Source organism: Gymnoscopelus microlampas (genome assembly GCF_963454915.1).
Source record: "Gymnoscopelus microlampas genome assembly, chromosome: 22".
In the NCBI taxonomy this organism is placed as follows: Eukaryota; Metazoa; Chordata; class Actinopteri; order Myctophiformes; family Myctophidae; genus Gymnoscopelus; species Gymnoscopelus microlampas.
In genome coordinates this window covers 38,356,479-38,375,054 of record NC_139959.1, presented here as the reverse complement: position 1 = coordinate 38,375,054, position 18,576 = coordinate 38,356,479, and the positions used below count along the sequence as shown (strand labels likewise).

Genomic DNA, 18,576 nt, shown 5'->3' with positions numbered 1-18,576 from the left:
TGTGCACATATATGGACCTGAAAATGGCATATATGCAACATATATTCTGCATATACTTGCCATATATTGGCAAAAAATATATTTAATTAAAACTGATTGAAAAATGAAGACAGTAAAAGTACCTGAAACTTGTACTTAAGTACAGTACTTGAGTAAATGTACTTAGTTACTTGTCTCACTCTGTCCTCTTACCTCTGATGAGTGAGGTAATGGCCAGTCTGGTGACAAACACATTGTCCAGCTCCTCACTGCCCGTGAACAGCTCAGCAACAACATACAGGTCAGGCCTGACCACACGAGCCTGCTCCAGCATGTACTACACACACCATGCAGCCAGGGGGCAGTACACACACACAGCCAGGGAGGGGAGAGGAGGAGAGACAAGGAAATGCAGGGGTGCAGAAAGAACAGCACATGATGCAGGGAGACATGCAAAGTGAGAGAGAGAGAGAGAGAGAGAGAGAGAGAGAGAGAGAGAGAGAGAGAGAGAGAGAGAGAGAGAGAGAGAGAGAGAGAGAGAGAGAGAGAGAGAGAGAGAGATAGAGATAGAGAGAGAGAGAGAGAGAGAGAGAGAGGTGTGTGTGAAGGAGTACCAGGACCAACCACAGATTTGAGGTTTAACAAATTAGCAGAGTTACAAGGGGACACGGGTAGTTTAAATGAATGTAGATGGTTTGTCAGGAAAAAAAATAGAGTTTGGTAAGAGTTCATTCATAAAAGAAATGGGTAAACAAGTCAAGGGGAAAGAGAGAGAGAGAGAGAGAGAGATTCAGTGTCATACACATTCTACAACGGATGCATAATATGGGATAAACCACATGGACCCTAATAACGCTATTCTAGGGCGAACGCCAACATAGCTTCGATCTGCTTCACCGAAGACATTTGGTGTAGAGGAAAAAGGAGGGGACCTAGTGCAGAGCCCTGAGTGACCCTGGTCAACTAAGTATACAGGCTTTAAGTGGTGAATAACTGTGTTCACTGTGTGAATAACAAGTTTAATAGTGAATAACTGTGAATAAATGTGAATAACTGCTTGGTTACTTAGTTACTATTTAGTCACTTGTATGCTTAGTTACTAGTTGTACTTAGTTACTTGTATGCTTAGTTACTAGTTGTACTTAGTTACTTGTATGCTTAGTTACTAGTTGTACTTAGTTACTTGTATGCTTAGTTACTAGTTGTACTTAGTAACTATATAGTTACTTGCATACTTAGTTATTATGCTCAGTACTTAGTTAATAGTTGTACTTAGTTACTGCTTAGTTACTCAGTTACTAGCCTTGATCTCCAGGCTTTTATTTTCGTATTAGTTACTACTTAATTACTTGTATGCCTAGTTACTTGTCACTAGCTGTACTTGTTTAAGTGGTTAATCCCATAGGTACAAAGCTGCACACATAAAACCATGTTGAGAGTTGCATGTGGTCTAACATCATGCATCGTCTCGTAAGCCACACAGCGTGCCACGTCATTGCCAACGCCACGGCATTACGGAATGGCGGGCGGGAGGGGCGGGGTTACCTCGCACTAGACTGGTGATGCCCAGGCGGTTTACGAAAACATTGTCAACGAGCTCGCTACCAGTGAACAGCTCCGCGATCACGTACAGGTTGGGCCTGACCACCCTGGCTGCCGCTAGCATCGCCTATACACACGCACACACGCATGCACGCGCACACACACACACACACACACACGTACGTTGCACGCACGCACGCACACACACACACACACACACACACACACACACACACACACACGCACACGCACACGCACACGCACACACACACACACACACACACAAACTGGATTCACTGAGCGTTTCTATCTGAACGATGGACTTCTCAAGGCCAGTGTGTGGATGTTGGTTTGAAAGGACTAATGTACTTGTACTTTCAAGGAATGTTTGCCTCATTGCACAGCAAAATCCTGTGTTCATTTAATGCTCCCCTATGTAACTTGTTTTAGTGAATACATGTTTATTTTTTACTAATCTGAGTATGTTAATACAATATAACTAACAACTGCGGTGGTTGTATTTGGTCTCCCTGCTCTTCTATTAAAGCATTTAGATCCAGTGGGGTCTGGTAGGACTGGTTGATAAGTGCTACTGCCTGAATGTCAAAATAAATGTTCTCCCCTGAACAAGCACACAGGCTCTATTAGCTCAATGGCAATCTGGGAACCCATTCGGAGAAAAAAATAAAATATAGCAGAATCTGTCTTGAAAGATTAACTCGATGGTAAACATTTCAGCACATGGGGGATCCGGGCTAGATTCCCCGGTAGAACAGGAAAGTTACAGTGTGGTTTTAAGTTAATCTAATAAAGAAGGGGGTATTTCTTCCACCAGTGTTTATCACTAACACAACGCAGTCAAAACGTCCAATAATGAATAAGGTTATGCTAAAAGAATAACACAAAAAACCCAGAGGGCAGGTTTACATTGTGGTCGATACATGTTTGCTTGATCTTTCAGCTCTACCAACCATTCATTTCCAAAACCACAAAAAATAGAGCCCTGTTTTTAACCCAGTCTTTGTTTTTTTTTAGCTTTCTTTTACAAATCAAAGCCCCTGATTGGATGCTGACGGTAGCGTACCTCGGCCACGTGCAGAGGGGTGGAGTGACAGTTGTCCAATCGGACGCCTGCAAAGTGCTTGGCGGTGATCTCGGTGTATTTCTTCATGTGAGCCCACAGGTAGGGACAGTCCTCTGGTTTGTCACCGTAACGCAGCTTCACACTGTCACCCCAACATATCAACTCTCTACGAAGATACACATGAGAGCCTGTGAGGAGAGGAGAGGAGAGGAGAGGAGAGGAGAGGAGAGGAGTTAATTCTAAGTAGTAGTAGTAGCTTTTGCCTCAGTTGCAGAGACCTACTGGTGCATATATGCTCCTTCAATATCAATCATGACAACTGTGTTTTAGCACATTTATCCCCACATTTATATAACCAAATGAAGCAGGGATGCACTGATTCTGCGCCGATACCAATACCGATGTTTAAATTAAGAATTTGGTTTATTTTGTTTTTGTTGATATTCGTTCCTCCTTTTGTGCCAGGGAAACAAATATAGTTGTTATTAAAAATAACCAATAAAATGCCAACACTCCATCATATCCATTGCAAAAGTGATGTGTCACAACAACAGATAATTATTGGCTACTGCCATCTATGAATGTCAACTTATTTACAGATGTTGTCAACGAGGCAACGAGGCGAATGTCGGCCGATACCGATATACAGTGCATATATTCACATCCCTAAAGTGAGCCCTTACGGGTCCATTTGGTTCTATTTGTACCCTCTCAAGAGTAATATTCTCCAGTGTGGGGTCACCTGGTTCGGCAAAGTTTCGGAGCGGGTCGTCTCCCATCACCCAGCCGTTGTGGGCCAGGAAGTGACACGCCTTGTCAGCCTGGCCAATCAGAGGCATTTCCTGGTCAAAGGTCATCTCATCGAAGGGGAAGGTGAAATACCTGCAGGGACAGTAAATCATAACATCCATATTGGTTTGTTAAAGGTGCAGTAAGTGATATGTTTTGGTTCAAATAAGTGTTAAATAGCTCTATGTTGTGATAGTAATCATTGCTATAGAGTGTTAATAACAGGGGTCTCCCTGTCTCTCAAGCTTTTATTAGTAAATCCAAAATATTTTTTTATGTCAGGATAGCAATTTCATCTAATCAGGAGAGAGAACTCATACAAGATAAACAGGTTAAATTGGAAGTGATGACTCAAAGAAAATTAACTTTTTAACAATAAACTTTTTGATTTAACAAAACAATATCACTACCTTTAAAATCAGAGCAACAGCATGTTAAACACTGGAACTTCAACTGTTATAAAAAATATATATAATTGTGAGTATCTAAAATAACTGCTAACAGGCAATTATGCAATAATTGTGACAGACCTACTCACGTCAACAACATGTATTTTTGGTGCGTGACATTGGCATACAACTAAGTATAAATCAGCCTTAAAAGAGCGTGCTACATGTACCTTGTGACAAGAGGGTTCTCCTTTGTGACAGCTCCTAGCTTAGGCCCGTGCTCTGCGGTGCGCTCATAAACTACAGTTCCCACAATGCAGCTGATGGCCTGAGATGAGGGGGGAAGAAAGCATTGAATGCTTTGAAATACTACTGTAGGTTTATAAAGCACTGAATGGTTTACGGCTGAAATACATTTGTGATCTTGTGCGATATCATGAACCATTCAGACCTCTCTTCTTAGTCTTCGTCTTCTTCTTCTTTATTTGTTTTTATATTTTCAAATGTCCTTTTATAATGTGTTTATTCCCTCAGTGTCTTAATGTCTTCATGCTTAATGTTTTATGTAAAGCACTTTTGAAATGCCTTGTTATTGAAATGTATCCTCGTAAATCCCCCAATGCGATTTCCGGGGGAGGGGCGGTTTACGTGGCTAATTGAAATGTGCTTTACAAATAAACTGGTCTTCTGTCAACAAATTAAAACTTTGGATAATATTAAGCACAGCGGTGTACATACACACACAAACACATTCACGTACCTTTTCAGCATGGTAATTCATCTCTTTGTGGCGCTCTGCATTCAACTCTTCCAGTGTCTTCTTGAACCGATTGCAGCACCCCTGAATTTCTAATGGACTGTTGCGCACGCACACACACACACACACACACACACACACACACACACACACACACACACACACACACACACACACACACACACACACACACACACACACACACACACACACACACACACACACACACACACACACAATGCAGTTAGTGAGACATTCTGACTATTGCAGTGGTTCTCAAGCATTTCTGGCCTCAGTCAGTACCCATTTCCCTGATTTCTGAATCAAAGTACCCCTTCACCCGCATAAAGCAGTGGATGTTGTACTGCATCACTGAACTACAAATTGCCTGATGGAACTACAACTAGTAGTAGTGCGTGACAGAGAGGGTTCACCTTTGTGGTGTAAACATTTCCAGGGCAGAGGTCATGTCTACAGTGTTTCCAAAACGGCGGAACTGAGGGTCCTGGACCATCTTCAGCTGTGACGCCCCCTCTTGACGAGGAGGACTGGACCTCACAACGTCACCACCTGGATGAAAACACACATGCACGCACACACACACACACACACATCAACATGGGTGGAGAGCAGACGCGACAACAGCCCCCTGGAGCGGCATTTCCCCCCGCTCAGCTCTGCTCACATGTTCTGGCAATAGCACAATATAAAAATAAGTTCTCTATTCAAAATGTTCCTTAGGTAAAAGTACAAAAGTATTGGCATCAAAATATACTTAAATTGACAAAGCATTGACATTAGACATTAAAGACAATGCAGAATGTCTCCTTTCTCTTTCGAGAACAGCAGATTACAGGATTTTAATTGTAACAGAGTATATCTACATTGTGGTATTGCTACTTATTTGGTGGTATTGCTACTTTGTGTGTGTGTGTGTGTGTGTGTGTGTGTGTGTGTGTGTGTGTGTGTGTGTGTGTGTGTGTGTGTGTGTGTGTGTGTGTGTGTGTGTGTGTGTGTGTGTGTGTGTGCGTGTGCGTGTGTGTACCTGCTTGCAGCATCTTTCTGAAGTGCTCCACAGCTTTCTCCACATTCACCTGAAAGAACTCCCACAACTTGAGCTTAGGGTACACCTCCTCCAACATCACCCCCCGCAGAGCCTGAACACAGACAGAGAGAGAGAGAGAGAGAGAGAGAGAGAGAGAGAGAGAGAGAGAGAGAGAGAGAGAGAGAGAGAGAGAGAGAGAGAGAGAGAGAGAGAGAGAGAGAGACAGAGACAGAGAGACAGAGAGAGAGAGACAGAGAGAGACAGAGAGAGAGAGAGAGAGAGATGTATTGCAAACATTCAAGCAATGAGATATTGTGCATCTGCAATTCAATACTTCTAATGGTATCACATATTACACATAATAGTGTACAGGATTAGTTCAAGTGTCATCTCTCAAAGCCTGGGCCCAAGAGTTAAAAATGTGTAATCCCTACAGATTTGGATTATGGTTGTTGAAGGTATTATTTGATTAATCAAAACATATTTCCTATTGACATAACGTTTACGGAGAAAATTCTATGGTCACAGATCGGATATCAAAGTGATCTCAACGCAATTTTTGGGGGTTTGAACTATTTAAAATCCAAATCTACTCCACTCGGATAGGGATACAAAGTTTTGAAGTCTTGGCACAGATGACCACAGATGTCCATCTACTGATAGGTCTAGTCACAGATTTTTCTAAAGAGCTGGAGAGATGGGGAGACCCGTTACTGAACAAACAATGCAAGGTGAAATGTTGTAGACTCACGTTGATGTGCTGTTCGGTGTGGATGAGTGCCGGCAGGCCCTTCTCTTCATATTTGCCCTCGGCCACTTGGCAGCTGAGATGCCACAGGGCTCTGTCCAGTACCCACGCTGGTTTCAGATGGGGAGAATTCACCAGGTTGTACCCACACTCCGGATGCAGACGAATCCACTTACTGTTGGCCGCTGGGAGGACACCACAGAAAGGTAGATGTTTGTTCAAGCAACAAACAGTGACATTTGTAGCATTTGTGGCGCATGGGTGGAAGTGAAACCGCTTTTGGGTCTGTGTTGTTCAGAGGCCCCTCCATGTGTGATTGACATTTGGGGCAAATCGGATGTCAGATTTGTGTTTCTTTTTTCTTTTTTTTTTACTACCCCTCTTTGAAAGCCATTCGTAGCCAATCGGAGTGGAATCTGAAAAATCTGACTGATGCATCTAATTTGTGTGAGTTTTGGACAAAATGAATGGGGTTAATTCAGTTTCAGTTTCACCTTCACCCAGCTGATGACTGGGCTCAAATGGTCATGAACAGTGCTCGGGGGAAGCAGTTAGGGGTTAAGTATCTTCCTCAGGGACACTTCAAAGTAGGGAGGCAATGATTACCAGACAACCTCTCTACACACTCAGCTACGGCATATGACTTAATGAAATATTATGACCACAGCTTAAAACAAATCTACTCAGGAGGCACTAATTGCAACTCGCTCTCACTCCGTTTCTTCTACGCAATGTTATATTCTTCAAAAGGTGGTTTATCATCATTCATTCATAGCATTCTATGATCATAGCTGTGGTTTTCTACTGCAGCAAAGTGGTTAAAAAGGGCACTTGGATTCAGAGATAAGGGAAAGGGCTGCTGAGGTCAAGGGCGTTTAAGAAACACTGCATTGTGTTACAGGAGCTATTAATTTAGACTGTCATCTGTGTGGGAAAACATGTAAAGATTATAGATATCATGTGAAACACACACACACACACACACACACACACACACACACACACACACACACACACACACACACACAAATATCAGCAGAGGGGTCTCCTCTAAGTTCCACATGGTGAAGCAGATCGTGTTTCACATCGTGTGTGTGTGTGTGTGTGTGTGTGTGTGTGTGTGTGTGTGTGTGTGTGTGTGTGTGTGTGTGTGTGTGTGTGTGTGTGTGTGTGTGTGTGTGTGCGTGTGCGTGTGTGTGTGGGCGCGCGCGTGTAGATAGTGTTTCAGGTGGGGAATGTGTGACAGACAGTGACCTTCTGGTCACGCTGTCACACCTTAATGTCACCCTGCCAAGGAGCCAGCGCTGACACAACAGGGACACATGACACACAGGGTGACGGTGCAGAAAGACACTTTATACATGACAGCGTTCCAACGTGTGTTCAAATAGATTGTGGGCCGTTCTAGGGTTAACAACCACTTGAGCCCTATTTCAACAATAGCTGAGATCTACAAGCTCACAATGCATTGTGAGCTATTTTGGAAATGTTTGAATTCCTTTTTGAACTTTTTCTAAAAGTGTTTGAAAATGTAGGGCTTGGTTCACATTTCTTAAACACACAAGTGTGTGCGCGTGTGTGTGTGTGTGCATGTGTACACACACACACGCACACCTGGAGGGTCTCACAGTTTGTAAGAAGGGGCAGGCTCTTTCCATTTGGGAACTAGTGGTGGGAAAAAACTTTCATTTCAGTGAACGAACGATTTCGTTCATGTTCACGGCAATGATCCATTCAAATGATTCGTTCACCGTTCAGTAGCGCTATTGTCTAGAGAAAAAAACTATCGCGGGAGCGTTATTATTAAGTCACGCGTACGGGGGGCATGAACGAAAGCGCGAACGTAACAGTTTCAGGAAGTGAACGATTTTGTTCCTGTTCACGGCAATGAACCAGTTCTTTTGAATGAATCGATCATGAACAACCCATCACTATTGGGAACACTGCTATAGAGTGTTTGATCAATAACAGGGGTCTTCCTGTCTCTCCAGCTCTTTGACTGATTGATTGACATGAGTCAATACTTTACTAGTCAAAAGATGCAGCACGGAGGTAAAACATTTAGGCTAAAAGGATAACACAAACAAAAGTCCTGGGGACTTGTTTCCATTGTGGTCCTAATAAACACTACAGTACATACTGTACATTTTCAGGTGGGTTGCCAATTTTATCCAATCAGGAGAGAGGACTCATGCAAGTGAAATTGGAATTGGAGTTCTCTTTCCTGCTTGGATAAAATGTGGCATCCTGACCTGGAAGAGCTGGAGAGACATTGAGACCCCTGTTACAGAACAAACACTCTATAGCTATAATACTCTCACAATACAGAACTCCGGTATAAGCTTTATCCCCCCTCCTATTCCATTCCCAAAACAGGGAGTCCAGGGTGAAAGTGTATAATGTGTATTATGGGATGTTTACATTATGTGATATAGACTAACTGGAGGTTATCTTTAGCCCACAGAGGCACTGATAGTCTAGTGCAATGGTTCTCAAACCTTTACACTTCAAGGTCTCCCCTTAACTCTGACAGTACACAAATGGAACGGGTCCATTTGGTTACCATTTGCAGTCAGAGTTGTAAGGGTGAATTTAAACCCCCCTAAAGAAGTGGTTCTCAACCATAATTGAACTGGGAACCCCCCAAAATAATCACATTTGAGTTGAGGCATTACATTTAGTTTGACTCTGTTCCACAGATAAATATTGTGAAAATAGCCGATCTACAAACTCACAATGCCTGTGTGCTTGTGGATCTGCCATTTTCACAATCTTTGCCTTTCTTATATTATTTGACAATTTGCCCAATGTTTGGCCATTTTTTTTTGTATAGTTTGTTGATCACTATTGATGCGGTAATGGTCTTTTTTAGTTTCATTTCTTTTCTTTCTTTTAGGTATTAAAAAGGTCTTCTTGGGACCCCCCCAAAAAATGTGGGGGCCCACAGGTTGAGAACCACTGGCCTAAAGGAACCCAGAATTCCTGGATTCCACTGGTCTAGTGGACGACTGTAACCTGACTCGTCAAATGGAAGAAGCTTGCGACACACATTTTGTTTCACAGCCTCCTTCCATCTGAGACAGAATCGATGACAGGCGGCATTTTCTTTTTTTCAAGCTACTTGGCAGGTGATTGGATGATCCCGCCCCTAGCAGCCGCTGATTGGTTCTAACACGCAGCGGACCGGGCAGCTTTACTCCCTGAGCAATCCCAGACTCCTTCCTGAAATCAAATACAAATGAGATTTCCGGAGGGAGGGGGTTTTATCAGGCTAGGACGACTGAGGGTCATTATGCAATCTCAACATGTGTATACTGTGACATACTGTGACATGCAATACATTCATCTATTTTTACGTCCGGAGACCCCTGTCCAGGACATGCTTCAGACACGCCTCCTCAGGAGACTTGGCTCAGATCTATCTGAACCCATTAGATTTGGCGTTAGGAACCCGTTGCAACCGCACGCCCTTGCTGACGTCGACCCCAGGGCATGGTTCGAACCCACAACCTTCCGCAAGAAAGGCGATTGGACTAACCACCACACAACATACAATACTGAGACAATAATCTAGTAGATGGAAAGCACATGAAGTCACAGCGGTAACAACCACGATTAGTAAATAGCTGATAATTGACAATTTGATAAAACAATTATTAAATTGTTAAATTGTTTAATAATCCCTATTTCAGGGATTAGCGATAGTTGCAGCCCTAATAAAGATCATATAACGATCGACACCGCTGTTGTTGGCAGGGTGCCACTAAAAACAAGGTGGAGGATACCTCGCTAGTCTCTCATGCCAGACGATTCTTCTACAATCTTCGAATGCTACAGAGTCTGTAACTACTACACCTCCCGAATGTTGCAAACGGCAGCTGTCATGTGTTTGATGACAGTAGCCGGCGTCAACGTGCGCTGTCTCTCTCTCTCTGTCTCTCTACATGACCTTCAAAGGCAGCAGTGTTTAAATTCTGCAGTGGAGAGTAAGAGGCAGACAGCTGCTGCAGTGAGGATCATCTGGCCTAAAGGCCAACAGTGGTGCTTTGATGCTACTCCGACACAGTCACAACTTCAACTCTGTGTGTATACATTATTCGCACTATGATTCATTTTTGTTTGTTTGTTTGTTGACTCAGCCGGACCAACTGCAGTCTGACTCTAAGGCCCTGTTCAGACAAAAATAATACGGATATTTACTTGCGACCCATTGTTTCCTACATAAAAACAAAAAGATTAGCATTTTCTTTTAAATAAAAATACAAAAATAAAGATTATTCAAAGAATTTCTTAAATAAATCAAAGAAATTCCATAAATAAATAATAATATACTTTTAAGAAGTAGTGAAAATAGCTAATCTACAAGGTCACAACGCGTCTAGTTGCGACATGTTGTGAGCTTCACAACATGTCGATAATATCAATATTATTATCTGCTATTATCAATTAATAATTTGGGTCACTTGGAAACATCAAATTTCTCTTTTGGATCTCGAGCTAAAAAGTTCGGGAGACACTGCGTTCAAAGTGATGTAGACATGTTGTTTCACAGAGCTGAAACATTAGCAGAGTGACAGAGGAGGAAGTATCACATTCCAGAGGCTTGGCTTCGTCTGAATGAAGAGACGGTACTTACACATGGCCTCAGTGCTGCCACCTGTCTGTCGCACATGCATCACTCTTCTATTTCCATGTTGTGTAACCCTGGCAACCAGTGCGTACTGTTTACCAAACATTTAGTAAACTATCATCAAAGTCACTTCCACCAGCTCCTCCTAACCTGGCTTTAGGCTCTGTACATAAAAGACAAATAAATGAAATATACAAAGGAATGACCGGTGCCAATAATCAAAATAAACAACGTACAATGGCCGATTGGCCGTATAAAATGATGCTATATTAAGTCATTTAGCATCGAGGACCCCTGGGGATCTCCGGACCTCACTTTGAGAACCACAGTGCTAACTTATGCAATAACAGCAGCAATAACAGCAACAGTTTGCCAAACCCAGACAGCACTCTCATCACTACGAGGAGCAGGCACTCTCTCTGGCCCATAGCGGCTTGCTGGGGCACGCCACATGAAGTCACGCCCTGAGTACTGACTGTGCTGACATTTAAAGGACTGCCCACCTCTTGGCAGTCTTTTAAATGCCACCTTCACCTCTCTGTTTGCCAGGACACTGATGAACACCGAAACGTTAGTCTGTTTTAAGTACTCGCACCTTCAATAAAAAAAGAGACATCTAACTGTATTGAGTTGCTCCAGTGCTTTCCTTTCATCTAAATGGTCCCCAGCCCACAGGTTAACAACCACTGGTCTAAACAACATGCTATCTAAATAACATTGTGTACCTACCGGTGTGGTTGTAGACCACGTCAGTGATGCAGACCATCTCCCAGTCCTTCTTCAGCTTCTCCACCAGGTTGCCTACATCCATCCAGGAGCAGTGCTTCCCTTCAGGGGAGAAGTCTGGGTTCAGCTCCAACTGGTCCGCCAGCGAGTAGCAGGACCTGGAGTGACCCAGCTTCTGTAGAGGGGTGAAATGGATCATGTTGTAGCCTGGAGAGAGAGACAGACAGAGAGAGAGAGACAGATGAAACAATGAACCAAGCATCCGCTTAACCAGCATCCTATCTTAATAAGACCTGAGGCGATTCTTTAAAAAAATCTAAATCCTAACAGTTTTTTGAAAAAATATATAAAAAATATTTTTTCACGATTTTTCAAAAATAGCAGATCTACAAGCTCATAGCGCGGCACTCGGTAACGCGCTATGAGCTTGTATATCTGCTATTTTTGAATAGCCAAAGAAATCTAAAGTGACACAGATGTGTTCCAGGTCTTAATGGGTTAATAACTTTCTAGTATAGTAGAATTTCATATGTTGCATTCCATCTTACATTTTATGCAGCTGGGAGTGAGAAGGTATTTTAAGAGTGTAAAATGTGCCCAATTGGACCATTTGGGTCCATTTTACAGTCTCTGAGTTAATATTTCATAACAGTTCAGTGACCACAAGTGTATCTAAACAATACTGCTTTGAGACTCTGACGGCGAGGGGCCTAACGCACGCACGCACGCACGCACGCACGCACGCACGCACGCACGCACGCACGCACGCACGCACGCACACACACACACACACACACACACACACACACACACACACACACACACACACACACACACACACACACACACACACACACACACACACACACACACACACTCACACACACACTCAAACACACGTGTGAGTGCGTCATGTCTTAACATTCTGAAAAACAGGCAAACATTTTGCAGATATAGCGAGCTTATACAATCTTGAAGACCTGCTACATTCATTATTTGCAATGCAACAAAGAGTATAGGTTTAAGTGTTTAAGTAGATATCAATCTACACTATTTTATAACTGTAGTAAAAAAAAAAAGAAATGGGGAAAAATAGCCTTCCATCTCTGTCTTAGATATGGTCTGTGTTCTTCTTGTGTGGTTTTATTTCTCATCAGAGCAACAGGTACTCAGGAAGGAAGGTTGTGGGTTCAACTGCCCAGACTGTGACCCTTGTACTATGGCCGTCTGAAATGGTGACATGAACAAACAAAGGCCCGATGGCCACTCTTATTGTTGAAACCCAGTTAAGTATTCTGGGAAAATCATTTACAATTACAAATAGATGAGGGGGTATGGCGTAACATATTACTCAATGCAAAGAAAATAACAAGTCTTACAATACACAAGCTACACGTCTCCCCAGTAATAAGGAGTAAATATGACCCCCTTTGCTCTCCCCTATGTAAAAGTGGACACGGTACTCATAGTCATATGATTTGGACGTGCCCACAAATTCAAAATGAAATTCTTAAACTGATTGGAATTAAAATACCCTTAAATCCACTTTACTATGATCTAGGGTTAGACATAAATATCACATTAACAAAAGGAAATCGACATCTACTGTAGTAAGAGCTTTGCTCTATGCTGCTCAGGTGTCAATCCTTCATAAATGGATCGATGACAGTCCTCCAAGTGTCCTCCTACGGTTTGAAAAAGTGTTAAGCTTAATGCCCTTGGAGAGACTATATCATATGTTCTACGGAGTACCTTGTCCGAATTTGTAGAAGCATGGCTGCCATTAGCGCCATATATAGGAGATGAGTGGCTAAATGTCTTGTGTATTGGAGTGACGGAGGATGTCAGTTAGTTGCCATACTAATTGGGAGGCAGGGGGTGGATACAAATGGCTGAGCTTTATATGGGAGAGATGTTGGCATTAATATTGTGATGAGGGCAAAAAAGAAAACTTCATCCTAGGGGAAACAATGGGTGTAAAAAAAACTTCATCCTATAGGGGAAACAATGGGTGTAAAAGTTCCTAAAAACTCTACTCAAGTACAGTACTAAAGTAAATGTGCTCAGTTACTCACCAGCCTCCTTGGCGACTCTGAGCCGTTGTGGCCATTGGTCCAGAGGTCCCAGACATTTGGCCAGGTATGTCTGGATGGTGATGCAGTCCAGAGGTAGGATGTGGTTGTCTGCACCCACCCTCAATACGGGGTCCACCACTATGTACCCACTGCCGGCCTTGTCATTGTCTCTGTAGATCACACGCACACAAGCACATGCACACACACACACACACACACAATAATATGTCACTTTAACTCATATCGGTCATCGGTATCGGACCGATTATGATGTTTGTTGAATGGCTTGTATGAAAGGCAGCCAGTCTGCCTGTCTCTGTCCCTTTATATGAAGCTCTCGCCCCCCTCCCCCTCCCACACACAGGCAACACACAGATAGGGCTGTCACGATTACAAATTTAAGTTGATGATTAATTGTCACACAAATAATTGCAAATGATTTAATTGTGCGTCTGTCGTTGAACACTAGAACATACTGTATGAATAAAAATGTAATTTCTGTTTGGTTTTTAGGCTTTGAAGTTGCACAGGGCAGATATGACAAAATAACTTAAATATACAAAGACATTTGACTGACAACAATACTGCAAACAAACTGAAGTTGTACGTTTTGTGGGTTTCTTGTAAATCTTAAATTAGATTGGAGTAGTGATGGTGCAGTGGGTATATTTCCAACACGAATGTGCATAATAGTGCCTCCTCCTCGATGCGAGAGTTAACATGAAAGTGACAAGACTCCGACTCCCAACTCCTAATGCTTCTGTCTTTAATGTCTGTGTCCCATCGTAACGCTTTCTGTAGTGTAGAAACCTGCAAGCATTAAACCTGCAGACTGAGCTGGTGTTCTGCATCTGACTCTGCCCCCTTCTCCTCCTCTCCTCTCCTCTCCTCTCCTCTCCTCTCCTGGGATGGCGTATTAAACCAAGAACTGCTGCATCTCTAGCCGTCACACAGTCATACATTGATGCAAATCTAGCACCTACCCAGCTCCAAAGTAGTACTGGTATGACCCAGCCACCCGTAGCTCCAGTTTGCAGAACTTATCGCTGTCATCCTCCCGGCCATTGGGGGCAGTGTTGACCCAGTCCAGAGGACGGAACTTGGTGCGATCGAACCTCTCTCCCTCAGCAGGGTAGTTGGTGTGAACACGCACCTGTTTACCCTGCAGTGTGGGACCCAGACGGAACTGCAACTCATAGCCTGCAGGGGGGGTAAAATGCAGGTTGATGGTTAGAGACAGGGCAATTGAGCATACATTTTAAAGGTAGTGTAAGTGATATTTTTGGTGAAAGGAAAAGGGTATTTTGATGAAAGGTTAAAGCTCTACAGACTGTATATTGTGATAGTCCTCAATGCTATAGACTGTTTTTTAGCTCTTTAGTAAATAGAAAATAAATCCAGGTAGTAGGTTTTATGTCCGTTATCACTCTCCCAAGGGAGAGAGGTAAGGTAGCGCCCGGGCAAAAAAAAAAGATAAAAGCCTGAAGAACCATTGGGTCCATTAGTTAAACCACTGTTTGACTAACTTAGGGGTCCTTGAGGAGGTTCCAGGGGACCCCCAGCTAAATGATTGATTGTTTATAGGATTGGGACTGGGAACCCAATATACAATGTAAAATGCTCAGTGTCCATTTAACTCTGAGTGTGTAGCAATGGAACCAAATCCATGCGGTTAAACTTGTGTTTAACCGCATTAGAACCGCATTTTCATACTCTCCAGGATAACACAAGTTCACCTTAACACTTGTTTCATGTCCAAGCTATGTTCCACTCGTCTTTTTCTGCATTAATGTGCTACATAATATTATGATAATGCTTTGTAACATCACACAGGCAGCTACAAGGCAAAGGGTTTACAAGTAATTTTCAATGGAAGCCAGCAACATGAAGCTACTTGTTCCCGCTCTAATAATGACACACTGAAGCATCAATCAATCAAGGGTTTCTGTTTCACCATTTCCGTCTCCACACAATTCCTGCTCTGTTCCGTAAAAGGAAGAGTATCTCTTTCTTGCTGTTTAACCTGTTACTCTGTTACACTATCCTTTTGATTTACACAGTGTGGCTTGAGCAACACTTCGGCGCTTGACTTGACAGCAATGCCACGCTTGAGCATTTTGTAGCTTCTGCCTCTGCTGATGTGAACAACACAGCATAACAGTTGCTGTACACTGATTTAAAGTTGAAGCGACCACTATTCACACACAGGAGGCAAAGCATACTCATAAATAAACACAACATTCTGCAACATGCAGTACAGCCTAAAAGACATTGAACAAATCAGGCTTCAACTAAAGATGAATTTCACACCGAGCAAGGCAAGCATGAAAGCTATGTAACATAAAAGTTGACAGCCTCTGTGTTGCACTGTAGTGGCACACCATTGCATAATCCTGTCCCGACAGGGCACTTGGTTATGTAATTGTGCCAGCTCTTAGGCAGAGTGGCAGCTCAAATCAGACGTGTGACCTATTCAGATTAAGAGTCACATTTGTTTTATCAAGTCTGAAAAGCAAAAATAAATCATGGAAACTGATTTTTGAAAATCAGATTTGATGACACTCCTACATCGAAGCCAGGTTTATAGCCTACTTTGTCGCATCGTGACACGTTGTGAGCTTGTAGATCAGCAGTCAAGCATGCCTGTGTCCTTACAGTTTTGACCACATCAACCAATGCATACCGGTCAACGATGTCCGATCACACAAATCTGATCTGATCACTTGTTAATAACAGTGTGGACAGTCAATCCTAAACATCTGAGATTTATTTGAGAATCAAATCAGATTTGCCTGCAATCTGAACAAAGCCTTAGAATAATTTCCCTCTTATGATAATGCTAATTGGCTCTATAATGTGCCTCTTATAATAATGTTAATCTGATCTATACAATGACAATGCAACACTGCATACAGGGGCAGTTAGTAGTAACAGTTAGTAGCAGCAGTAGTAGAAGTAAGTAGAAGGCTACTGCAAGCTGTACAATGGCAGATATTCCATACATTGCATGTATTCTATATACATTACAGTCCATGTAATGTATCTATCGCTGTCGGGTGGAAACCTTGTAAGTCAAAAAACTGTTACTTTTCGGGATTCATATTGAAAAATAGACGCGTTTAGAGCTTGTAGATCGGCTATTTGCACTACTTTTGTGTGACAAAGTAAGGCATTAACATAAAACATAAAAAGTTCAAATTTGGAGATAAGAGGTTTCTGTCCAACAACAACGGTACCGTGTACTACTATATCTAAGAATATGTATCTAGGCTACTACAAGGCAAGCTGTAAAATGTCAGATAGTCCATACATTGCGTGTATTCTATATACAGTCCATGTTGTACGGTATATAATTGGGTTGTATGGATCCGTACCTTGTTCCAGGCGGAACAGCGTTCGCTCCAGGCGCTCCATATCGTTGAGGACCAGTATCCGTGTCTGTCTGCCGCCGAGGACCATTTTGGCGTTGCTTTTTTAAGCTGCCCTTTACATGCACGGAGAGATGAGCCACACGGCTGTCAGGATTCCAAACCGCCGCGCACGACCCCTCAGACACTAGTCTGGAAATAGAGAGGGAGAGAGAGAGCGGGACAGAGTGAGAGAGAGAGGAGAGGGGTAATGAATGGGTCACATCACAACCAGGGAGGTTAACCCCACCACCCGACCACCACCATGCGTCATTACGCACCATGGAGAGAGAGGGGGGGGGAGAGAGAGAGAGAGAGGGAGGGAGGGGGTAGGGAACAGAGAGAGAGAGCGATAGAGAAGGGGCAAGAGAGGAAGAGAGCGGGGGGGGGGGGGGGGATAAGGGTTTCCAATGTGCAATGTGACATAGCTCTGTTTATATATTAATGTGGTGTTCCCTTTAATTGTGCATACTGTACACTTTTGATTGTTCTTACTTGCTACTTGCTCATACCAATGAAGCCCCTTTGAATGAATGAATGGCTTTATTTCGACCATGTTAAAATTAAACAACAAAGTCAACAATTGAACTTGAGAGAAGAGAGAGAGCACTGTGGGTAGAGACAGAAATGCAGAGACTGACAGAGCAAGACAGACAGAGATATGGAGAGAGAGAGAGGTAGAGAGGTAGAGAGAGAGAGAGAGAGAGAGAGAGAGAGAGAGAGAGAGAGAGGGGGGGGGAGAAGGAGAGAGAGAGAGAGAGAGAGAGAGAGAGGTAGAGAGGTAGAGAGAGAGAGAGAGAGAGAGAGAGAGAGAGAGAGAGAGAGAGAGAGAGAGAGAGAGAGGGGGAGAGAGAGAGGAGAGAGAGAGAGGAGAGAGAGAGAGAGAGAGAGAGAGAGAGAGAGAGAGAGAGAGAGAGAGAGAGAGAGAGAGAGAGAGAGAGAGAGAGAGAGAGAGGAGGGGGGGAGAAGGAGAGAGAGAGAGAGAGAGAGAGAGAGAGAGAGAGAGAGAGAGAGAGAGAGAGAGAGAGAGGGAGGAGAGAGAGAGAGAGAGAGAGGGGGGGAGAAGGAGAGAGAGAGAGAGAGAGAGAGGGGGGGAGAGAGAGAGAGAGAGAGAGAGAGAGAGAGAGAGAGAGAGAGAGAGAGAGAGAGAGAGAGAGAGAGAGAGAGAGAGAGAGAAAGGTAGAGGTAGAGAGAGAGAGAGAGAGAGAGAGAGAGAGAGAGAGAGAGAGAGAGAGAGAGAGACGGGGGGGTGATAGGTAGAGAGAAAGAGAGAGAGAATAAAGCCCAATATAATAGAGGGAGTCACCAGTGAGTACGTGCAAGTATGTGTGTGCTACCTTTTGTACTGCGTCATACGACCATGTTTTTCTACAAAACGAACAGAACTAGCCTTGGATAAAGAAGA

General features: G+C 43.2%; 1 protein-coding gene across 2 annotated transcripts in view; it reads right to left on the bottom strand.

The window, feature by feature from the left end:
- Positions 1-18,565, bottom strand: part of LOC311038784 (glycogen debranching enzyme-like) — a 33,758-nt gene extending 15,193 nt beyond the window's left edge. The window contains exons 1-13 of one of the 2 annotated variants that reach the window (XM_084048384.1): positions 18,488-18,565; positions 17,139-17,324; positions 14,748-14,964; positions 13,765-13,934; positions 11,693-11,896; positions 6,337-6,518; positions 5,586-5,697; positions 4,975-5,110; positions 4,544-4,640; positions 4,014-4,111; positions 3,348-3,487; positions 2,606-2,793; positions 1,525-1,648 (exon numbers count right to left, since the gene is read on the bottom strand). In XM_084048384.1, coding sequence (XP_083904510.1) covers positions 1,525-1,648; positions 2,606-2,793; positions 3,348-3,487; positions 4,014-4,111; positions 4,544-4,640; positions 4,975-5,110; positions 5,586-5,697; positions 6,337-6,518; positions 11,693-11,896; positions 13,765-13,934; positions 14,748-14,964; positions 17,139-17,223 — 1,753 coding nt within the window. In that variant the 5' untranslated portion in view covers positions 17,224-17,324; positions 18,488-18,565. Of the gene's footprint in view, positions 1-192; positions 317-1,524; positions 1,649-2,605; positions 2,794-3,347; positions 3,488-4,013; positions 4,112-4,543; positions 4,641-4,974; positions 5,111-5,585; positions 5,698-6,336; positions 6,519-11,692; positions 11,897-13,764; positions 13,935-14,747; positions 14,965-17,138; positions 17,325-18,487 lie in introns of both variants that reach the window. The other variant, XM_084048383.1, reaches the window with a different exon arrangement.
- Between the last annotated feature and the right edge of the window lie 11 nt (positions 18,566-18,576).